The sequence below is a fragment of the Cyprinodon tularosa genome, unplaced genomic scaffold (genome assembly GCF_016077235.1).
Source record: "Cyprinodon tularosa strain WSP-4 unplaced genomic scaffold, ASM1607723v1 ctg625, whole genome shotgun sequence".
Classification (NCBI taxonomy): domain Eukaryota; kingdom Metazoa; phylum Chordata; class Actinopteri; order Cyprinodontiformes; family Cyprinodontidae; genus Cyprinodon; species Cyprinodon tularosa.
Window position 1 is genome coordinate 82,642 of NW_024039369.1, and position 25,326 is coordinate 107,967.

Consider the following 25,326-nt stretch of genomic DNA (forward strand, 5'->3'; position numbering starts at 1 on the left):
GATATTTTTTTAACTTTTACAGAATGGCTATGACCTGGATGACTGAGAAACTTCATCAGTTTCATATTTTTAAAAAGGTTTATTTTGTAGGTGAATATTAATGAAAGGTGTAAATTAGCCATGAACAAACTGGGTGTGATTAGTAAATAGGTAAAGGATCCGCAGATTTTTATCTGAGCAACAGAAGAAGCAAAACAACAACTTTGAAGTCATTTTTAATCCCATGAGGCTGATTTCAAAAAAGATGTGGATCAATGCTGAGAGAAGGCGGACAGATGTTCTTGGATCATGAAAATGGTCATTGCGCACCAAAGGTCGAGTCTTCACTCCCAGAGAGAGAGAGAGAGGGAGAGAGGGAGGGAGAGAGAGAGAGAGAGGGAGGGAGGGAGAGAGAGAGGGAGGGAGAGAGAGAGATGGGGAAGAGGAGGGTGGACGGATCGTGTCTCATCCAGAGAGATTTTCAGCGGCGGCTGAACGCTTCAACCGCGCAGGAACATTTTCCCAAGCATCTCTCTTTCATCCCAGTTTTCTTTTTTCTCTCCTCCTCCTGCGGGGTTAGAGGTGACTTTCCCCTGAGAAAGCAACACATGCCTCCCCGCAGAGAGGAGCCACGGCTGTGATTCAGCTCCGTCTCCATCTCCGTCCTGCCGGGAGGATGTGCGCGCCGCCGCTCAACAAGTCTCCGCTGTTTCTCCGCGGTTAACCGTTGATGGCGGCGGGATGGAGATAGCCTTGGTGAGTTTTGAGAGCGGCGGCGCTAAGGGGAGCGGCGGCGGAGGCAGCAATGCCGAGGAGAGCTGCAGGAACGCGCTGGAGGTCCCTCAGCCGGGGTTCGTTCAAAGTGGACTGGGAGAGGAGTTCGGTAAGGAGCTGAACACCCGGGGGAGCCCCCAGCAGCAGCAGCAGCAGCAGCTGCGCAGCCCCTGGAAGATCAACGACATGAACAACACTCTGAGCTGCAGCGAGAACGCCATGGATGCGCTTTTACGCGCGGACCACAGTCCCCACCTGTTCGATGAGGACATGCTGGACATGGACATGGACACGGGGAGCAACGAAAGGGTTCTCATCAACATAGCCGGGCTCAGGTATGAGACCCAGCTGGGCACTTTGAACCAGTTCCCGGACACTCTGCTGGGAGACCCGGCCAAGAGGATCAAGTACTTCGACCCGCTCCGGAACGAGTACTTCTTCGACCGCAACAGGCCCAGCTTTGACGGGATCCTTTACTTCTACCAGTCCGGGGGGAAGATCCGCAGACCCGTCAACGTTTCCATCGACGTGTTCGCGGATGAGATCCGGTTCTACCAGCTGGGAGAGGAGGCCATGGAGAGGTTCAGGGAGGATGAGGGCTTCATCAAGGAGGAGGAGAAGCCGCTGCCGCAGAATGAGTTCCAGAAGCAGGTCTGGCTCATCTTCGAGTACCCGGAGAGCTCCAGCCCGGCGCGGGGCATCGCCATCGTGTCCGTCATCGTCATCACCATCTCCATCATAACCTTCTGCTTGGAGACGCTGCCAGAGTTCCGGGACGAGCGGGAGCTGGCGGTGAGCAGCCGGCTGGACAACAGCACCGCGCCGCGGCCCTCCCTCAACATCACCGACCCTTTCTTCATCGTGGAGACCACCTGCGTCATCTGGTTCACCTTTGAGCTGATCGTCCGCTTCTTCGCCTGCCCCAGCAAGTCCGAGTTCTCCAAGACCATCATGAACATCATCGACATCATGTCCATCATGCCTTACTTCATCACGGTGGGCACGGAGCTGGCGGAGCAGCAGGGCCAGGAGCACCAGAACGGCCAGCAGGCCATGTCCCTGGCCATCCTCCGGGTCATCCGCCTGGTCCGGGTCTTCCGGATCTTTAAGCTCTCCAGGCACTCCAAGGGGCTGCAGATCCTGGGTCAGACCCTCAAGGCCAGCATGCGGGAGCTGGGGCTGCTCATCTTCTTCCTCTTCATCGGGGTCATCCTCTTCTCCAGCGCCGTGTACTTTGCAGAGGCGGACGAGCCCGAGTCCCACTTCTCCAGCATCCCGGACGCCTTCTGGTGGGCCGTGGTCACCATGACAACGGTGGGCTACGGCGATATGCGGCCGGTGACGGTCGGGGGGAAGATCGTGGGCTCCCTGTGCGCCATCGCCGGCGTGCTGACCATCGCGCTGCCGGTTCCGGTCATCGTGTCCAACTTCAACTACTTCTACCACCGGGAGACGGACCAGGACCAGTCCAGCCTGAAGGACGAGCCCAGCGGGGCCCCGGAGAGCCCGGAGGTGAAGCGCAAAGGCAGCAGATCCTCGGTGAAGTCTCAGGATGTGGAGAAGAGCGCGGCTGACGGCGCGTCGGTGGAGAAGGCGAACATTAAAGCCAACAGCAGCTCGGACTTCAAGAAATCCCTTTACGCGTTCTGCCTGGACACCCGGGAGACGGACCTGTAGCCCTGCAGGACCCAGACTCGGTCTGATTCATGAAGTCCTGCAGTTCAAACTGAAACCCACACTTTAATCCCACACCCATCAGTGCATGCATGCAGCAGAGCGGCCCTTTAACCCCGCAGGAGGACATCCATGAACTCTGCGGGCTGCAGGATGAATTAGTGGGAAATGGGACATCAGGCCTCTGCAGAGGATAATCAGGGACAATCAGGACTCGGGATAATTACTGGACATGGCGGAGGATTAACCACACTCTGTGTACATAATGTAGGAAGAGTGAAAGAAAAAAAAAATACTTTATTCCTTCCTACACTTAGTCATGATGTTTACACCAAGCAGATGTGTACATATTCCCCACATCAGGATGGAGATTTAAGGATTTGGTGTTTTTTCTCTTTTTTGAAGGAAGGAAGTCTATTTTTGAGATGCAGACACGTTTTATGGAAAAGATTACTTTTTTTGTTTGGTTTTCTGGGAGTGGACCTCAGCCTTGTTGTTTACGATCCATTTATTCTAAAGAACTGTTTTATTTCTAAGGGGAAAAAAGGACATAAAATAAGAAAAAATAAAGAAAAGCCAAGAAGAGACAAGCAGAGAGCATCAGGAGCAACAAACTCTGACAGGTTAGTCCTAAACTCTAACCTTCTTATTTAATCTAAACTGTTGGTTCTAACATGTTCGCTGCTTCTTCAGGAATAATCCTAATTACAGGAATTTCAGGTTTTCCTTTGAATCGATACAACTTGATTTGGTGTTTGAAACATAATAAGCATGAAATGCATCTAAATAAAAATGATGTAAAAAATGTAGCATTTGCCAAACCTCTGTCATTTAAGCTCCTTAGAATAGAATAAATAAAAGCTTATTAAAGACTAAATCTGGACTTTATGGAAGAGAAGAAAGAAAAAAAGTCATAATTTTATCATATTTATCTCAACCCTTGTGTGTGTGGGGGGGGGGGCAAACATGCAGAGGACATTTTTTTTTAAAATAGCCTTGAAACAAACTCTACGTATCAACCTGAATGTTAAGTTCCCACAACAATGGAGCATGGTGGTGGCACTATCATGATGTGGGGATGATCTTCAGGATGAAGAGTTAATGTAATTAGATGCTGCATTGATAGTAAACCTTGCTATCCTGGAAGAGAAGTTGTTAGAGGCTGCGTCCGATTTTATGATTTCAAATAAAAAATGTAAAAACTAAAAATTTTTATATCAAAATATAAAAACAAAGTGGCTTTAATTTTCAAAGCTGCTATATTTAACCTACTTCAGGTGTTCCTTTTGCTGTAAATTATGCAGCTGAAAAAAGATGCGTGCCAATAAAGAAGAGGAGAATTTTATGAAAAGATATTCAGCAAAAAATTAATAAGTGCTCAGTTTTATTTTGAAAACAGAGGAAGAAAAACAAATAAGATGAAATACAAGACTACAATAATAAAAAAATAAAAAAAAGGAAATCTTATATCTGATGAGGTTCATTTCAGTAACGGTGTCTGTCTGCTGTTACCACGTCTGTCATCCAGCATATTTGAGTGACAAAGCGGCCTAGTCAAAGCCCAACTGAGAATTTTTTAATTTCACTTTTATTTTATTTGCTAATTAATTTGGGATCACGGTCAGAAAAGATGGGGCTCAAAGAGCAAAGCTGCAGATCCAAGAATCATCAGGAAGGCAAAAATAATTCAAATTCAGAGATCAAGAAAGAAAATATCACATCAAATTAGGAAGTTTAAAAAGTAACACCATCATTTACAAAATGAAAAAAAAAAAAAAAAGTTTGCTATGTTTGTTGATTTAAATCTATTTTCTTATTTCTCTGGTTAAATGTTTCCACAGTCTGTGCTTGTTTTTAGTTCTGGGTGGAAGTTATTATGCTCTTATGTTCAGTCTCATTTAAGTTTCCTTTAAGTTAATTAGTATCCTTAATTAGTCAAAAAATATCTGCCCAATGGCAGATTTCATCCATACATTTGAATATCAACTGGAGTAAATACAATATGCATTTTTAAAGTGATTATTTCATTTTCTAAGAGTGAAATATATTCAAAGCAATCCGATTATAAAAGGAACATAGGAATCAATAATTCGCTGTGATCAACGACAGGTTTTTAGCTCAGCTTTAGATGTTACACAATCTGAAGCTATTCCGCTGAGAAACAAAGTGGAAAAAAGAGATTTTTAGTAGCGATGATGTGTATTAATCTGAGTTAAGATAACATTTGACCACAAATAACAATAACGCGCATCTAAAATTCACAAAATTTTTTTTCGGTTTTATTGAAAAACGATTTGCTGTGTATATGATACATGAGTATATAAATAAACATCATTGGACCAATCAGACACGGTAGTGGTGATATGGTGATCAGGAGCTACTTTGCTGCTTCATGTCCCTATTGTGGCCTGGCCTAGTCAAAGTTCAGGCATCAATTTGATTTGATGTTTAAAACCCTTTAATGAAACTACATCTAAATATGTCTGTAAAGTTGGACTTAAGGTCCTCTGCGGTGTATAAATGCCCCAGCTTGTTATCAATGATGGTATTTAAATGAAGGAAGTGAAACAAATACAAAACAAATTGGTTTGAGACGATTAAGGGACGTACTTAAGAATGCAGAAAACCAAAACAATATGAATTTCTCAGGCAATCTGATGCTTTTAAAGGGATTTGCTCTGCTTCTCTTTCCTTGAATTTAAGTTAGAAAGATTCTGCTGCAAATTAAAATGTACAATTAGGCTCATTAAGATGCAGGCAGGTACCCTGAGCAAGATGGCGGCCCCACAACACTCAAAAGAATCGGTTTATTATCCCTGACTCTTCTTAAGGTTGTTAGAACTGGACAAAGTTCAGCAGGTGGAAAGTGGATTTGCTCTTCCCGTTTCACTTTAGTGAGACGCAGCAGAGGACAGATGGACTCTGCAGGCGCGTCGAGCCGTCAGCTGTCGCAGCATTTTCCCCGCAGCAGATGGGAGCTTCCTGCACTTTTGTCCTCAGAGACCTCCAAGTGCTCCGAACAGGCACAGAAGCGCCTTGAAACCCGGAACGCTTTGGATATTTGTGAAGCATTTAATGAAGCAAACTGCTGACGGATTTGAGTTCTCATCATTTAAAGAGATGTTTTCATCGTTCACACTGAACTGGAAAAATAAAAAAAGGGAAAACCTCTGGTTTTTATATAAATCCTCGAGTAAAAAGAAAACAAAGCACCTCTGGCTCCAGTTGTTTAATGAAATCAGCTTCAGACGGCATCTGTTCCATTAGGACCCAAGCCTTCAGAATCAATACCGCTCTTTGGTTTCCCTCCTTCTAACAGATTTTAGAGAAACGATTTGCCTGTTAGCGGATTTATTGTCCACTTTATTCAGTCACTACTCCTACAATTACAGATGTGTGTTTCGGCCAGTTAAAACAGGCAATTAAACCTACTTTTACAGAAACTTTCCAGAACATTCAGGCTTCCCCGGATATGAAGATATCTTACTTGGAACATTCTGGCTTCTTTACAAGAACTTATGGGGCAACTTTTAGAACCCTGTCTTACTTCAGCAGAACCGTTACAGCAGAGGTCCCAGATTAGCGGACTGTGATCCGGACCCAACCTGCTGGCTAATCTGGACCCAACCTGATTTAAACATTAATAAATTACCACATGTTGTGCGACTGCAGTGTCTAACTTCTCTTGCTCCTCTTCTCCTGTTAATACGGTAAAGCCCTGGGGAGCGTCCGGCTCCAGGCTGCACGTGATCCAAATGAGCCAATGAGCTGTCAGTCTGGGTTGCTGCTGCTGCTACTTTTAGACACAGCAGGCAAACCTGTGGCAAGCCGGGCGATGGGAAAGAAGGAGAAGACCATGAGAAAAAGAGAGCAGAGAAAGTGTGGACTGCTGGAAGAACTGCGGTGAACTGGTGAAAGAAAAGTGAAATGGCGTGCTCAAAGATGACCCTGAACATTTAGAGGATGTTTGGCTCAACCTGCTGCTGTGAAGCAGGATTCTCCACCATGAACAGAATCAACAATAAATCTGGATCCAGGCTCAAAATGAGCTCCTTGATATGTGCTTGAGAATGGCTTAGTCTCCGGTTAAACCCAGGTTTAAAGCCTTGCAGGGCAGCCTAAAGCCCACTGCCAACATTAAGACAGAAAAAAGAAAGAAAAGAACAAACCATCAGTTCAGGGGTTTGAGAAAATATGGGAATCAGGAAATTGTCTTTATACCAAACTGAACGATTGTTGTTCTCTACTTTTAAAATTTAGATTTTAAAAAGGAAAAATCTTCTATTTCTCATATTTTGTATTTACAAATTCAAAGAATAACATGGAGGCATAAACACCTCATTTTATTTCAGTGGTAAATTCTGTTTAAAGTAACAGATCATTAAAAATGTCTCCAGATCTTTACTGGTTGATGATTTTCTTTATTCGGACCCTGCTGATTTTTAATTGGTTACTGCTGCTTAAGAGTAATGGAGCCTAGGTGGAAGTTCAACTGAATGAACTGATTACTCGCCTTCATGCCTCCGACACCAGCTAATCAGCTTTGAACCACACCTGCATGAAAGCCCAACCAGCATCCAGAGTTGATCTTAAAAGGTCTCCAATCCACAACTCCTTCTGCTACGCAAAGCGCAGGCAGTGATTGCGACATGTCTGACTTCAATTTAGATGACCCAGATTCAACCCCCCTCCAGCCCCTCCTCCACCATCATAGATAAAGCTTCATCAGAGTTGAATTCTGACTCTCACTGCACCAAACATGTCTCATTTCAACCGGTCTGGCAGCAGACCGCCATGTTGTGCCTGGTTCTGCCAGAGGTTTCTTCCCAAAGGGGAGTTTTTCCTCTCCACTATCGCTTCATGCTTGCTCATCGTGGACAGGTTCTCTCTACCTGTTTTATCCAGCTGGACTTCCATCTTCCAGGTCCCTGAGTGAAGCTCTAGTATCAGCTCATGCAGTGGATCTCTCCATACAGCTCAAGCACATCATCTCGCCAACCAGCAGTCTTTGGACTGACCAACTTTATCCATCTCCACCACCAGTTAAGGGCCTGGGGGGGAAACCTACCTGTTCTTTGCTCCTTTTCATGCATATCAAGCTAAATTCAGCGCCATGTTTCATGCCAACGTACGGAGGCGTGTTGCATTCACCAAACAAAAAGAAATCAGACAGCTTATCTCATAATTACGAGATATTATCTCATAATTATGAGATCTTATCTTGTCAACAGCTCCATTAATACAGATTCCATTTGGTTTTAGTTTTTCATGTGAATCGACGTGCTGCATGAAGTTGGGACCTGGTTGTTTTAAACGATTCTGAAGCCTCAGCTGTTCTCCTGGAGGATCTAGGATTTTGAGAAGGTACCGGCGGACAGTTCTTTATCAAACCAGCAAACCAGCTGGAATGCATTTCAGATGCATTAATATATAACCATAAAGCATCCTATGCTGGTTCAATTGCTCCTGCAGGAACAGTGCGACTTCCAGCAGGTCAGAGTGGGCATTTTCGCCTAAACAATCATAAGGATTTACCGCGCAGTGCTGACAAATTAAAACTAATTTCATCTACAATGAGGAAACTCAGTATTTCCCAGTTTCACAAACCTAAAAGGACATAAAATCAGATTAAATCCGAAAACCCCACTCATTGTTCACGTTTCATGTAGCGTAGCTCAGCAATGACTGTCCTTCCGGATCTCCGAAATATAACATATTATCTTATAACTATGAGATTTTATCTCATAATTATAAGATAATATCTCATAATCTTGAGATCAGGATCTCATAGTTGCGAGAAACCAATCTCGTAATTACAAGATAAAATATCATAATTACGGGATACCAATCTCATAATTATGAGATGAGCTTTCTGATTTTTCTTTTTTCTTTGGTGAATGCAATACACTTCCCTACCAAAGACAAAATTCTTCTGATTTTCTTTTATTTCCATGTAAGTTTTTCAGAATGAACTTTTCAACAAAGCACTGCTTCTCTTCGGAAAATAGAGATGACTTTCTTCAGATTTAATAAGATATTAATGGAAACTAATGCTTACTTTCCTTTACCTTACCAGGTGCTTTCTAAAACTACCTGTAGATACCTTCTGCAAACCTCACAGACGAACTTCTAAGGAACCTACCAAGAACAACTTGGTACAAACTTACAGGTTCCTTTCCTACAATTCTAAATGTATAATAAGGAACTTTGCTCTAACTGGTTCTACTGCAGATTTCAGTTTAATATCCAAAAGCGTTAATCTAACAGAACATTATGAAAACTAGCATCAGTTAGAAAGTTGGTTTGCTGGATCCTACAGGGGAACCTCCTGAATCATAGTATTTTACCAAAACGTACAAATTACTTTCCTGGGGTTAACTGGTAGGTTTATCAAAAAGTTGAAGTGAAAAGTTGTTTAAAAGTTAGTAAAATAAACAGATTGAATTTTACCACTGAAGTAGAATAAACAGGGTAAGAAGTAAAATGGCAGCTGAGACTAAAGCCTTTAAGAAGGTTTATTGGTGCGTGCTGTTTTATACACTAACATTCAAGAAGTTAGAGTATTTCTTACTTATTTATATATTTTATTACATTTATTTTGTTCGTATTAAAAAGCATTCTTAACCCAGAAATCTAAGCTTAATCAAACGCTGAAGGCATCTTGAAGGTTTTTTATTTTAGAAATCTGCTTTTAATCTGAAGGACGAGCCTCATCAGAAAGTATATCCTGGTTCACTGAAAATGACTGTTTAAATAGGAGGACTATAAATTAGATGAAATGAATGAAACCACCCTGTCAGGCTGTTCATCTGTCTAAAAACGTCAACCTGCAGTTTAATTTGTCTCTTAATCATCTCGGCAGCTTTCCTCTTTCTGTCATCATCCATCAGCTGCCTCCACCTCCTCCTGAACCTTTCAGGGACACTTCTGTCAGTTTCTGGGAGCCATCCAGGTCCCCTCGCTGCCTGGATCCGGTTAGATTACATAAATGTTCCCGTTAACTCATCAAGTCATCAATCCACTTTCAGCTCTATGGGCGGCTTTTTACGTAAAAAAAACAACCTTTCAGCTTCATGGCTGATCATGAAGCTGTAGGATGAAAATCTGCCCTGTCCATCCATGTACCCTCGCTGTTAGCCTCTGTTTTCTCATTTTCATATGAAATCACAGCCAAAGCCTCAATCAATGCTTTATTTTTATGGCCTGGCGCCGTTAAAACTGACAGTTGTATATTTAATCTAGAATGTTTATTTTAATGTGAATATTCAGCTTTAGTGATTCCCTCATGTCTGCTTGATCTGATTAACCTTCTTTCTTAATAGAATAGAAAATCCAATTATTGTCCCACAATGTGGAAATTGTGGCATTAAAGCAGCAAAAGATTTTAGCAAAAGTGGTCACACAAATGTGGAAATTAAAAAGTGTATAAAAATAACAGAATAAGAAAAAATAACAGAGTTAAAAAATAATAATAATGAAATACTGTACTGTACAGTGTTTTTACAGTTTAAATACTGTGCATCTAGGGAATAAATAACCAATATACTGCTATGGACATTTTTACAGTAATTTGAAAATAGCAGCAACATCAGAGATGTGCAAAATGAAAGCGGTAGAAACTGTACAAAATCAGTCTTCCAGCTGCTGGGAGGAAGGATCTGTGATAACGCTCCCTGGTGCATTTAAGGTGCAGCAGTCTGTCATTTTAGGAGCTGTCCAGTTCAGCACCAGCTTCATGCATTGGGGGGGCATTATCCTACAGAGATGTTCATTTAGTTAGGATCCGTCTGTTTCCCACCTCCTGCACCGAGTCCAGAGGGCATCCAATCAGAGCTGGCCTTCCTGATCAGCTGATCCAGCTGCTTCCTCTCAGCTAAAGTTAAGCAACTGCTCCAACAGACAGATCCATAGATGATGGCTGATGCCACAGCAGAGTCATAGAAGGTCTTTAGGAGCGCCCCCTGCAGTCCTAAAGACCGTCTCCTCAGCAGGAAGAGTCTGCTTTGACCCGTTCTTGATATTAAGGATATTAAAAGATGACTTTCCAACATTTTTAAGTCAACTATGACAGCAGTCGTGTCTGCAGGCCTGGTTTTGCATGTAAGCCCATGTGAACTGGCTCTATACTCCAGATCTCAGAGGAAAGACGCTGGAAAACACTCTGGGACTCTTTTCCTCTCAGATGTGTAACAACAGCTGAACTAACAGCGCAGATGTTGTCTCCGAATTACATAAGTGGAGCTTCTATCAGCTGAAAATGAGCCTAAAAAAATGTGGATTTTGACAAACGCTGCTTTGGTCAAACTTCCTGTTATTTGAAGTCAAGAGAGGAGCCAGATGCATTAGAGTCTCTCTTGACTCTTAATGGCAAACTAAGCAGTGAAGAAGGTTCTACCTTCCCTAGCGCTCAGAAAGATTACCTTTGTGTTAAGCAACAAGCTAATGATAACTCCCTCTCTGTGGCTCCTCATCTGTATTATTATTAACACTATTTCCCCTCCTTTGATTTTTCCTTAATAATTGTTTCTTCCTGTCCTGTTTTCTGGTTGTTGTGACGATGATCCAATTAAATCAACTATGAAACAAGGGGAAAAGTCCTATTTTCCACCATTGTGTGGAGCAAAGTTACTCACTATCCCAATCCAATATAAAAATCAGATATCGCTCCAATATTACTACTATATTACTACAAAACTCATATCAGATTCTATCACCCGGCATCTAAAATCGTCGATATTTTAATGTTAATAGAAAAACTCTGCTTCTTTTTAAGGTTTCTGTAACTCACTGTTTAATATTACAATGGTCAGTTGTTCTCATACCTTTTATTACTGAACTTCTTCTCTGTTTTAGTAACATCTTTTTTAGCCTTTTCTAACATTTTACAGTACAAATGAGGTAATTAAAGTATGTCTATTTCATGCTAATATCATATGAGGCGATTCTTAAAGCTGTAATATGGATATCAGATCAGAAATTAAAAGGTTGTATCGGGACATAGCTAACTATAAGAAAACCAGTCCCACTCTTGGTTGCCGGGCAACCACTGTCTGATTTTTTTTCCCTTTTCGGGCCGATTCTCCAGTCAATTGAAAATTTGTCGATCGGGCCCACTTTCAGCCTGCAAACAGCCTTTCATGACCGCCCCCCCCGATTGGGAATCGAAAGCTCGATAGAAAATCAAACATGTTTGAAATTCAGTCGGTGGTAAAGTGGCCGTGGGCAAATCACTCAGTGGGCAAACAATGATTAACTTCTTCTTCTTTCTCTCAGAGGTAAACCCAGCAGCATGGTGGGGGGGCAATGAGCGAAATGGAGTTCTTCCTGTCAAACTGACAGACCGTAGTAGCCACGTTAGCTCAGCCATGTCTTTGTCCAAATATGTCGTCGCCTTTTCTTTTTAGGGCTTTCAGAAAAATTGCATAAATTGCCAAGGCAGCGCGTTTCACTCTAGTGAGCTTCATATTTAACAGGAGGCATCGACACTGATATCTTTTTCCTCTTCTACTGGTTTGGCTTCCGGATAGATGAGTCCGAGTAGCGCCGCTGCGGAACTGAGTCCCACCTGGTTTTTAGACGCACAGCGTGAGCAGGTAGATCGCATCAGAGCGTCGGGTCACACGGCGTGAGAACAAACATCGTGAGCTGGGAACTTTTACACCGTGCAGTTTTCTCGTACAGTATGAGCTGTAGCTGCGAGCAACAATTAACAAAAATTGTAAAGTGTACAGGAAGCTTAAAATGCCTATGTCACATTTTTTAGCCTTTTATTAGGCAATTTGAATTCCAAAATATCAAGTTGAGGGGGTTATTGTAGGAAAGAACAAGACTTTTGTTCTTTTTTAACAGAAAAAATATATCATCAAGGCAATAATCAAGGCCAATATATTTTCCAAAAATGGTAAAAACAAATCAAATCGGCGCTTCTGTAATAAATTTGTGAAAAACACTGACAAAACACTTAGCTTAGATTATTAACTTTTTAAAGCTTTTTAACTTTAAATTTGTTATTAAACTTTTTAACCTAACTTCTTCACTTTATTTACAGTAGGTAACGTACCACACACAGTAGGCAACATTACATTACTGGTGGAACTCTATGAAGCAGTTACACTCTGTAGACAACATGGGACCTCATGATTCCTCTCATAGTAGCTTCATCTGCAATCAGCTGGTTTCCCTTAGGTATAAAACTTTGAATAAATTTAACTGGATGATCTGGTGAACTGGAAAGTGACCTGAGATGAGATGTGTTGTGAAATTATGCTTTAGAAATAAACTGAATTGATATTATTTTGCCTTGTTTGCTTCAAAGTTGTGTTTATATCCAAGTTATTGAAACAGTAACTTGGACGATAAGGGTTAAGTTTGTATCTCAAAATAATGCACAAAGTGGTAATTAACTGGATATATGCATCTTCTGATAAATACTCATGACTTCTGTTTACTGAGCAGCAGCTCCTCTCTGTCCCGTGAAAAGAAAGATTGATAAATAAAATAAAAGGTAGAAAAATTAAATATCTAAAATTGATTAATCATTAAGAGTAGACCAGCTCAGAAACATGTTATTCACTGAAATAACAAACAACTCAGAGCAAAAATGTAGTCAAAACGGTGAAAAGTATGTATATAATTAACACTGAAGTATTTGTCAGTATATTGCTCTAGCTAGAGCTAAGTTACCTAACAAGAAAATATGTTTATCTGGATTCTATTTATTAGACATTTTGGTGTAAATGCTGCTAGGGTTGTTCCGATAATAAAATTTCAAACTAGATATTGATCATGAGGATTAATAAAAAAAAACAGTTATAAAGATTTAAAAAATATATATATTATTCTGAAAATTCTGCCTTTTCTATTTTAGCATAAACATGCTTTTTCATTAGAATCAAATATGCTACTTTAAAAAAAAAAGTGTAAATGAGAGCAAGAAAAGAAAACCTCCCAAATATAACATCATATAGATTTTTTTTTTGTTTTCTAAAGTATTATTCTTTTAACACTCATACTTGGCGGGGATGGTACGCCAGCTTAGCATCATATCCGATAACGCATTTGATTTCCGATACGTCTCTGTCAGGATTTGGTTACGGATTGTTGGCCCAAAAGCAGAGGCAGGAAGGCAGGGGTGAATGTCTTTAGATTTAATGAAAGGGAAACTGAAAACAAAGGCAGGTTATCCAGAAATCCAATAACGATTCATGTTAGTCCAAACTAACATGAAACCAGGAGTCCAAAAATCCAAAAGAATCAAACATAAAAACTAGTAAAAACGAACCAGAAACCATGGAGACATTAGGGGAATCACTGTCACAACGAGGAAGTTTGACGAAGTTAGGCGGTGTTTGACGAGGACCCAGCAAAGGGGAACTGAACAGAGAGGGCTTTTAAAGGAGACTGAGACAACGAGGGGGCTAATGAGGAAACTGGGAGCAGGTGTGCACAGAACAAGAGAGGGAAAGAGCTAGGGAAGAAGGAGAACACAAGAGGGCAGCAGAGAGCAACAAAAAGAAACCTGGAAGACTGGAAATAACAACAAAATGTTAATTAAATTACTAGGACTATAAAACATGGAGAAAAGAAAACTAAACACTCCAAAGAAAACCTAACAGAACCCAGACTAGGACAGGACAGTATCGACATTATTGACGAACCTAATTGCTGCAATCCTACGGTATTTCTAGTCAAAGTTATCATTTTGTAACAATAAAACCTTTAGTTTTAAACTTAAGTTTAATAAATTGTTTTTTTATTTCTTTGCTTAAGTAATAAAGTGGGGTAATTACATTTGCCCTTAAATTAAATGATTAATAAAGGTTTTAGAATGTAATTTTATTTGATTTATTGCTTCCATCATCAGATGTTGCTGTTTTTGCCATTTGGTGACAAGTTAAATGTTTGCCTCATTAAGAGCAGAATTACTTTTACCACTTAACAATGAAACTGAAATGTTGAGATTATTTGAGGCTCTTCAACATTAGCAACATATCCCACATTAAATGCAGCTAAATGAAATAGCCGCGCTCTGCAGGATGCATCAATTAGCCCGATCTAACCTGACTTTCCAGGAGGACTGGACGACATCCAGGCCGCTGAAGTTCTGGCAGAGATCCGGCTGCCTTGTAATCCGGTGTACCGGCTGCTGATTCAAATTAGGAGCAGCCGTCTGCTGCTGGCAGCTGCATAAACAGAGAGCGGCCCAGTGACTGATAAAACACTAAAAATCTGATTCATTTAGGATGTTTCCTGGTTTACTGCTAATCTGTCAGGATTTTATATTTGGTACCAAGGAGACAAAAAATTCATCTGAATAATTTTTCTTTAAACAGCAACTCCTTCAATCCGTTCTGTATGTATTTTTGCAAAAAAAGCACAGATCTGGATCTGGTTTCAGAATCTATCCAGTATGTTTGGGGACAGACTGGCTGCAGGATCTTCCAGAGGTTTGTCCTTAGATCTGGACACCGGAGCAGTGGTGTAGTCTATGTGATACAGCATATAACTACTAAAAAAAATCACATTCATTTGTGTATAACCACCTAAAATATGCAGAATTTGAATGGAATCAATGTTTAAGGAGTTCTGTGTTTGTTAATGTCTAGAATATTTTAGTTGTGAATGAGAGAGAGACTAGATCTGTAGCTAGATTGGCAACGTTTGAGCCCTCTTTTATTTCCTCCTATATGGGTTGGTAGTGCAAACTGAACGCCACCACAGACGTGGAAAAGCCATGGATATCATTATAGTGAAAAATATCAAAGAGAGGCAGGAGAACGTGGAGCAGCTGGAGGGAGGGGGTCCTGGCCACAGCGAATGACTGGGAGATGCGGACCTGAAGAAGCAGCTTAAATTCCCTGAGGTGATAGCCCACACTAGCCTGAGACCAGACATTGTTCTGTGGTCTAAAGGTACCAAGCAGGTGGTGCTCATGGAGCTGACTATCCCCTGGGAAGAGAGGATGGAGGAGGCCTACGAGCGTCAGCTCAATAAATACCAAGCCCTCATCCTAGAGAGCCAGCAAAATGGATGGAAGACCTGAAATCTCCCAGTGGAGGTGGGCTGCAGAGGCTTTGCTGCTCGCTTTGGAGAGCCCTTGGACTGCTGGGAACTGAAGGGCTGGCCAGGAAGCGGCTTGTGGCCAACGCCACCAAGCGGGAGGAGGAGGCATCTCGCTGGGTTTGGATGCAGCGTGAGCTGCGCTGGCAGAACCGAAGCTCTGAGTGAAGAACTGAAGACAGAGTTGGGTGGCATTCAGTGGGGGTGGGTCTACCGTTGAGCCCCTCTGAGGTGTCATCGGCTTAAATCAACGAAACACCAGTGAAGGGGGGGGTGCCCATTGGACAACCTGCTGAACCTACCCACCTCCTATTCCAGGAGAGAGAGAGCGATGCCACTGGCCCACAGATGGTGCAGGGGCAAGTACCTGGTTATTTGGGCCAGTGGCGATATCCCTTATCGTATTTTGCAGATCTATCTAAAATAGGTTTTAATAACCGAGTTTCTTCAAGCAAAGGACAACCAGGAAAAGTCTAGCGTCTGCAGATTGTGGTAGAGCTCTGCTGCAGGAGGCCGTCTGAGGTGTTGGAGTCTCGCTGCTCAATCTGACCGCAAGACTGGGGTGTGCAAACCCTGCAGCGTAACTTCTAAATACTTTCTATACCCAAAAAACATATGTGATCAATTATATTAAAATGAATATTGATTTGCACTGCCGACTGCTTATATTTGCACTGCCGACTGCTTATATTTGCATTGCCGACTGCTTATATTTGCATTGCCGACTGCTTATATTTGCATTGCCGACTGCTTATATTTGCACTGCCGACTGCTTATATTTGCATTGCCGACTGCTTATATTTGCATTGCCGACTGCTTATATTTGCACTGCCGACTGCTTATATTTGCACTGCCGACTGCTTATATTTGCATTGCCGACTGCTTATATTTGCATTGCCGACTGCTTATATTTGCACTGCCGACTGCTTATATTTGCATTGCCGACTGCTTATATTTGCATTGCCGACTGCTTATATTTGCACTGCCGACTGCTTATATTTGCATTGCCGACTGCTTATATTTGCACTGCCGACTGCTTATATTTGCATTGCCGACTGCTTATATTTGCACTGCCGACTGCTTATATTTGCATTGCCGACTGCTTATATTTGCACTGCCGACTGCTTATATTTGCATTGCCGACTGCTTATATTTGCACTGCCGACAGCTTATATTTGCACTGCCGACTGCTTATATTTGCATTGCCGACTGCTTATATTTGCATTGCCGACTGCTTATATTTGCACTGCCGACAGCTTATATTTGCACTGCCGACTGCTTATATTTGCACTGCCGACTGCTTATATTTGCACTGCCGACTGCTTATATTTGCATTGCCGACTGCTTATATTTGCATTGCCGACTGCTTATATTTGCACTGCCGACTGCTTATATTTGCACTGCCGACTGCTTATATTTGCACTGCCGACTGCTTATATTTGCACTGCCGACTGCTTATATTTGCACTGCCGACTGCTTATATTTGCATTGCCGACTGCTTATATTTGCACTGCCGACTGCTTATATTTGCACTGCCGACTGCTTACAGGTGCTGGTCATAAAATTAGAATATCATGAAAAAGTAGATTGATTTCAGTAATTCCATTTAAAAAGTGAAACTTGTATATTATATTCATACATTACATACAAACTCATATATTTCAGATGTTTATTTTGTTTAATTTTGATGATTACAAATGACAACAAATGAAAATCTCAAATTCATCATATCAGAAAATTAGAATATTGTGAAAAGGTTCAAAATTGATGGCCCCTGGTGCCACACTCTAATCAGCTAATTAACTCAAACCACCTGCAAAAGCCTTTAAATGGTCTTTCAGTCTAGTTCTATAGGCTACACAATCATGGGGAAGACTGCTGACTTGACAGTTGTCCAAAAGACGACCATCGACACCTTGCACAAGGAGGGCAAGACACAAAAGGTCATCGCTAAAGAGGCTGGCTGTTCACAGAGCTCAGTGTCCAAGCACATTAATAGAGAGGCGAAGGGAAGGAAAAGATGTGGTCGAAAAAAGTGTACAAGCAAGAGAGATAACCGCACCCTGGAGAGGATTGTGAAACAAAACCCATTCAAAAATGTGGGGGAGATTCACAAAGAGTGGACTGCAGCTGGAGTGAGTGCTTCAAGAACCACCACACACAGACGTATGAAAGACATGGGTTTCTGCTGTCGCATTCCTTGTGTCAAGCCACTCTTGAACCACAGACAGCGTCAGAAGCGTCTTGCCTGGGCTAAAGAGAAACAGGACTGGACTGCTGGTGAGTGGTCCAAAGTCATGTTCTCTGATGAAAGTAAATTTTGCATTTCCTTTGGAAATCAAGGTCCCAGAGTCTGGAGGAAAAGAAGAGAGGCACTTCATCCACGTTGCTTGAAGTCCAGTGTAAAGTTTCCACAGTCAGTGATGGTTTGGGGTGCCATGTCATCTGCTGGTGTTGGTCCATTGTGTTTTCTGAGGTCCAGGGTCAACGCAGCCACATACCAGGAAGTTTTAGAGCACTTCATGCTTCCTGCAGCTGACCAACTTTTTGGAGATGCAGATTTCATTTTCCAACAGGACTTGGCACCTGCACACAGTGCCAAAGCTACCAGTACCTGGTTGAAGGACCATGGTATCCCTGTTCTTAATTGGCCAGCAAACTCTCCTGACCTTAACCCCATAGAAAATCTATGGGGTATTGTGAAGAAGAAGATGCAATACACCAGACCCAACAATTCAGAAGAGCTAAAAGCCACTATTAGAGCAACCTGGGCTATCATAACACCTGAGCAGTGCCACAGACTGATCGACTCCATGCCACGCCGCATTGCTGCAGTAATACAGGCCAAAGGAGGCCCAACTAAATACTGAGTGCTGTACATGCTCATACTTTTCATGTTCATACTTTTCAGTTGGCCAACATTTCTATAAATCCTTTGTTTTTATTGGTCTTCAGTAATATTCTAATTTTCTGATATGATGAATTTGAGATTTTCATTTGTTGTCATTTGTAATCATCAAAATTAAACAAAATAAACATCTGAAATATATGAGTTTGTATGTAATGTATGAATATAATATACAAGTTTCACTTTTTAAATGGAATTACTGAAATCAATCTACTTTTTCATGATATTCTAATTTTATGACCAGCACCTGTATATTTGCATTGCCGACTGCTTATATTTGCATTGCCGACAGCTTATATTTGCATTGCCGACTGCTTATATTTGCATTGCCGACTGCTTATATTTGCATTGCCGACTGCTTATATTTGCATTGCCGACTGCTTATATTTGCATTGCCGACTGCTTATATTTGCATTGCCGACTGTTTATTCACAGCACCAATTGTTTACATTTACATCTGCAGTAACGTACTTTAACTGTAATATGCAATTACCTTCCACTGCGCTTTAATTTAGATAGCTTCTGGCCAAACTTTATTTATTCATTTTATAGTAAAACCCGTCTCATTGCCTTGTATCTGTGCACTGAAAATAAAGTTGAATCTAATCTAAAAAAAAAGCATTAAAAATGAATAGTAAAAACACAAAATCCACAGCTGAAATAGAATTTTATTAAATCTAAAGTAAATCTGAATATTTAGCCTGTAAAATTTTTTATGTGGTTAAGTTTAAACGTCTTTTCTATTTTGAATGCGCTAAAAGTTTAAAGATTACTACTTTTTTTATACAATGCAGGTCAAGAACAGTCTAAGGAAACTAGAGGAAATGCAAAATGTTAATATTTTCAGTTATTTAACACCAGCACACTGATAAAGTGTTGTGTGACTGTTTTTGGTCCAAAAGGTTTTCTAAAATGCATTAAAGAAATTATCAAAAATAAACAAGACTTCAACGCTGGTCCAGATATCAGAGGTGAATCGATTCATTGACTTCTCTGTCTTAGTTTGGAGAGAAATTCTATGGGGATTTTAGAGGATTTCATTTAAGTTCAACACTAAGTCACAGATATTAAAACATAAGAAATAAAATTAGCATTCCAACTCAAAGCAGGACAAACGATGTGTTTTTAAAAGAACACCAAAGAAAAGAGTCCAGCAGATGGAAGCAGTTTGAACCTACGTTTGATTCGGGTCTCGCTGCTTTTTAGTGACAAATAAAGCCGATGAAGTGATCAAACATGGAGAGAAAAATCAATTACTGTTGGGATATTTTAATAAACTTAATTCAAGGTCCTGGCCATTTCTCAAAGTTAAAACAAAACGTCATCTGACAGGATGGATCAGAAGGGCATTTTAAAGTAGAACGATGAGTCATGCATGAAAAGGAATGACAGAGGAGGAAGAAAAGTTTAGCCTCTAGTCAGTGTGGTTGGTAACTTATAATTACACCACAATAAAAAAAAGAAATACTCCTGCACCATTAGATCGTGTTAATAAACAGAAAACAGGGTTTTATTTTTTACTGCGGTCTGCTGGATATGCACTGGACATGCTTTGACTGAGTATTTATAAATTATTTCACAATATTTACACTATTCTTTTAATGAATATGTGCAAATATATAAGACACACCCGACTAGATGAACGCATACATCTGTCATCCCTGATATTTCTTCTATTTTTTTGTAAAGTGAGCTCAGGTTTTTTCTTTTTTCTTTGCATTTCCCAAACCGTTTTTCTGCACAACCTTTGCAAAGTAAACAGCTTTGTTTTTTTTAGAGAATTGCATTTTTGTCCTTTCCCACTGAACAAACATTAAAATATCTTGACATTTCTATATTTATATAAACTATCAGAATACAGAATGTCTGATTTCTTTCAGAACAGCAATGTTTACAGCACAGAGATAGCGTTTAACATTTACAGCATCCCCCAAAAAACTGCAGGTGCTTTTAAAGCAGGAGGAAACAACGCTTCGACGTGGTTGGCTGCAGCTTTTCATCTGTGTTTTGCATCATACTTTATGAATGATTAGTGTTTGCTGTTTTTAAATGAATGTTAAGATGTTAATATAGCTAAGATTAAATTCCTAACCTGTGATTTTAGAGGATTTTGATCCGTGAGTAAAAAGACGCCGAATGTCTATTTTCTTTTTTTGAATGCAGCAGGTCCAATTACAGTAGTAACCAATCAAAATGTCCCTACATTCCTTAATGGGTCCTTGGCTGGTCCCTTACAATTCCTTTTATAACATCTAAAATAGTCTTTATGTCATGAATAGGAACATTAAGATCTAAAGAGAAGCGATATCTCCTGGTCAGACCCTGTAATTCAGAGAAAGTGGAAAAAATATGCACCTCCAGGAGGCGGCCAGGGGCTGGAAGTTGGAGGGGATTTTGATGCCATTGGGCTAGCTTTGACAGGGAGGGGCCATTTTAAAAGGCTGCTACTGTAGGAACATTTATTTAAGGTCTGGGGAAATTATATTTCTTTCATATTCTTTGTTTAGAGTGAAATTTTTATTAAATGAAGTTTTAGGGAAAGTGCCTTGGTGCAGAAGGAAGATTAGTTTTGTGATCCCTTTTTCTTTTTTTATCAAAACATTTTTTTCTTTTGATGCTTCTTAGATTTAAATGTATGAAAGCTAGAATTAGTTTAAAAAAGAAATATAATGTAAACCAAAAACCTGACGTAAAGCCAACATGTACCATCTTTAAGCAACAGTAAACAGAACTCAAACTAGTTGTCTGCACATTTTTGCAACATGAAAAAGCATCTCAATGAGAACAATTGGTTTTATTTTTAAGTTAAACAGCTGAAATACTAAATATAATATCTCCTTTTTGGCTGTTTTTTTTAATTCATAGATTAAAAAAACTAAAAAGAAAATGGAATTTCACAGGAAATCATTTTATTTCCCTTGGTTTTTATGATCATATCAAAATGTATTTTAATCTTAAGGTAAAAATAAAATCAAAGTTCCTGACATGGTTCATCTTTTTTGTACCTGGATATTCATCCGAGGGATTGTTCTTGCAGATAAAAAAAAATAAATACTCAAAAAAGAAAAAAAATGAATCTTTTCGGAAGGATATCAGTATCTTTATTATTTTTCACTAACATATCTTTGTAGAATCTCCCCCTTATTTCATCTTTTCTTTCGTAATGATTTCTGTTAAAGTTCTGTTTCCTATTGACTCTTCTGACCTTGAACACCTCGCCTTGCTGAGAAAGCCAGATCTGAGCCCACTCTTTAAGTCGCGTCCTCCAAAACTTCAGAAAGGAGATTATAAAAGTCTGCAGCTGTCAGGATGAGTGATGTCTCATTTCACTGAGGGCTGAGAGACGGTCAGAAAGCATCCATGACTAAACTGAGCTGCAGTCCGAGCAGTTGCTATATGACACATAATATCCACAACATTTACATGCAATACGCCATAACTGTGCTATTTTTATCTACGTTAATGCATTTAATTTCTACGGGTATCTATTGCTGTGGGTGATGGAAAAATCAGTGAGTAATTAACCGTGCATAAACACTCGAGTTTGAAACTATTAATTCATGACTGTCAGAAATAAAAAGGTGAAACTGAGGCTCAGTTGTAGACACGACCAAAGCTTTTGGCAGCGGAAGCTGAATATAAAGATGGAGGAGAGGCTTGAATTCACAGGGATGATTAACATGAGCTTCAGTCTGCAGCCACCTCTGACTCTGCACAGGCCAGCAAAGTGCTCCGAGCGCATGAGACAAAGCAAAGAGGAAGTTACATAACGCACACATTCATAGAAAAATATAAATATATCTGAGCGCGCACACAGAGAGAGCCGGTCCTCAGCTGCAGGCTCCAATGCTGCCTGAAAAAAAGAGGCAGAGCATCCAGAGAGCAAAGATTGGACAGAATGAACGACTCTTTCAGCCTCCATCGCTGATTCTGCTGCTAATGTAGCTTAGCGGACTTTTATAGAATAAACCATCAGAGCTTCTGCAGGCTTTTAAATGAGATGTAAAACTCCTCTTTAAAAGAGAAGTCCGTTCACACGGGCGGTTCTAGACAGGGGCCAACGGGGGCCAGGGCCCCTTTAGCTAATGTCCAAAGAAGTTACTCAAAGAAATTCTAAAGATGATATGCCCTGTAACAGGCATGGTTACTGAAAGGTCCTTTGGATCTATTTCATTTTTTCTTTACAAATTGTATTTTATTAACTATTTAAAAAACATTGAGGCGATAGCTTCAGTGGTATTGAGATATGATCCCAGTTTTCATCTGCTAAATGTTTTTTTCAAAACAAATTAATAACATAGTCAAATTTTTTACAGCTGAATTTAACAGTTTTTCTTAAATTCTAATTCAGATTTTATAGAAAACTGTAATTTCAACTTAAATTAAGTCATAAATATGTAAAATTCCAAAATTCTGAATATATATTCACCTAAAAAGACATTTAGAATTTTAATGAAACTTAATTGAATAGAAGTCTCACTTCCTGTTTTTTATTTCATGCTTTTCTGGGCCCCCATGAAAACACGCTGACCCCCTCCTGGCCCCCCTGGTACATTTGGTCTACAACCGCCACTGTCCGTTCAGCAAGGAACAATCAATGGATCATTACTACAAACTTCTGAAAGTTCTTTAAATCTGAAATGATTCCATCCTGTTCAATAAATGATCAGTGTTTTTAATTCAGAGTAATTTTCATGTGAATGTGCTTTACTGGAGGCATCCATGTTTGTCAAAGAACACTACTGCCACCTACTGGTTAGTGACGTCACGGTGCGGTATCGGCTGTTGATCAAGTCCCAGTGCTGTATCTGGTGTTTGTCACAACGCGCTATTATCCAAGTCATCTTGAAAACATTCTTCTTCCAAATGTTGGCTACATATTACGGGTTTTTTCTCTGGCCAGAAGTTCGATGGCAAATCCTCCCTCTTCAAGTTGGCCATCCAACGACCAACCCGTCCGTGGAGGATCAGGAATCAGAAAGGTGGAATAACTCTTTTTTTCCACTTTTACCCGATGTATTCCAGCATCCAGCTGCCATGCACGTGGGCATTGTCAGTTTCACTATAGCTCTGGTGAATTTCAATGGTGAAGTCCTCTGGAAATCTTCAATAATTGTTGTTGATTGCAGATGTGTCTAGTAGGGATGGGACGATTTATGAAAACCGTCAGAATCGTTCGGTTCGACTGTCTCGGTTCGGTTCGCGTGTGTTGCGTTCGGTTCATGCGCTGCTCCTTTTTCTCATAGGCGAAGCGTTTACACTCCAGAGCAGAAGGTGGCGGTACTGCGACCAAAGCCAACCGCCAGTAGTAAACAAGAAGAAGAAGAAGCGAAGCAGCTTAGCTGGGTGTAGCAGAAAAAAATCAGTTGTTGTGGAGAATTGTGTGGGTATGGCGAGTGGGAAAGAACAGGAGTTGGAAGACGCGCCAGCAGCACTTTGTAGGTCTGCTGTATGGAACCACTTTGCATTTAGAGTGACCTACGATGACGGCGGAAAGAAAGCTGTGGATAAAAGTGCAACAGTGTGCGAGCATTGTGCAACACGTTTTGTTTATGCTAACAGCAACACGACCAACATGTCATGCTAACCCCGAAATCCCTCATACTCCGTCAGCGCTCCGCCCCGCTGCGCTCCAGACCGGCTGCTCAAAGCAAAGCCTGCAGCCCCCGCTGTGGCTTCGTCCGCTCCGCTCTGAGTTCCTTGGAGATGGTAGAGGGCATGTAACCTGACAACAGCCAGATGCATGTGGCGGAGCGAGACATGCATTTGGCTGTTGTCAGGTTAGAGAGCATGCGCCAGATGATTAAATTCAAAGCAGCAAAACATACGGAAATGATCCAGGGTTTCCGCGGATCATTTAAAATAATTACAATCCATTATTTTTGGGGGGATTTTTTCATTAATTTCATAATTTTTTATGGGATTTCGGTGTAACAATCAACATGTATCGAATCGAACCGAAAACCGTGACCAGAAACCGTGAATCGAACCGAACCGTGGATTTTGTGAATCGTTCCACCCCTAGTGTCTAGTAGTTCCCATTGATTTAGCTTGTAAAGCGGGGAGAATGGCGCTAGGCTTACCGCACCGTGACGTCACTGCTGGAAGATGGCAGGAGGGAGGGGCTACTATATTTAATAACGCTAAATTCATTAAATCACCACAAACATAATAATTTTAGGTATAAACAATGATCCATTGATTATTCCTCGCTGAGCGAACTTTTCCCTTTAACACCTCATACTGGTTACAGCTCTATCACATTAAAGGAACATTTTTCTACAATCCTGCAATTAAATCTAACTTCCTTAGACTTAATTTTCTTCTTCTTATGGTAACAGTGTCAAATTTAACTTTGCATCATCTTGAAAAACGATTTATTTCGGTTTGTGGTGAAAAACAAGTTGGTGCAGCACTGAGTCCAACTACTAAGAAATGAATTGTCTGGATGAAACTATATTATTTAATTTTTTTTAAAACCAACAGGTCATAATAAAAAAAATTAGGTTAAATGAAACAAAACTAACGAGTCTATTTTTAAGTATAAGGAGTAGAAAGTAGAGATAATATAAGAGGTAGAAATAGAAAGTATAGATAAGTTATATTTCTACGGTAACAAAGTGTTTGTTCTTTGTTACTTGACACCTCTGATTAATTATGAGGAATCTTTCAGGTCCAGCTGCATCCATCACACTATAAACACCATGTTTGACTTTAGTTATGCTTTAATGAGTTAGTTTAACACCAGATTTAACAGGATTCAAGCCATTTTCACCTAAATTTCTGTCTCACCAGTTAACTTCTTCTCTTGTTTCTTGAGTCCAGCTGCCTCTACCTTAGCATGAAGAAAGTAATGAGCAGAAGAAGAACTCCCACTATAGAAGAATATTTCCCTATTAGGGTGTTTTATGTTCCCACTGAGGAAGATCTGA

The 25,326-nt window shown here is 40.7% G+C and overlaps 1 protein-coding gene across 1 annotated transcript in view; it reads left to right on the forward strand.

Moving 5' to 3' along the window:
* Nucleotides 1–423: 423 nt before the first annotated feature.
* LOC119798465 (potassium voltage-gated channel subfamily A member 1) overlaps nucleotides 424–25,326 on the forward strand; it is a 51,372-nt gene continuing 26,469 nt past the window's right edge. Inside the window, exon 1 of the mRNA XM_038307953.1 lies at nucleotides 424–3,050. Within this exon, the coding sequence (XP_038163881.1) occupies nucleotides 721–2,430 (1,710 nt within the window). The 5' untranslated portion in view covers nucleotides 424–720 and the 3' untranslated portion in view covers nucleotides 2,431–3,050. The remainder of the gene's footprint in view (nucleotides 3,051–25,326) is intronic.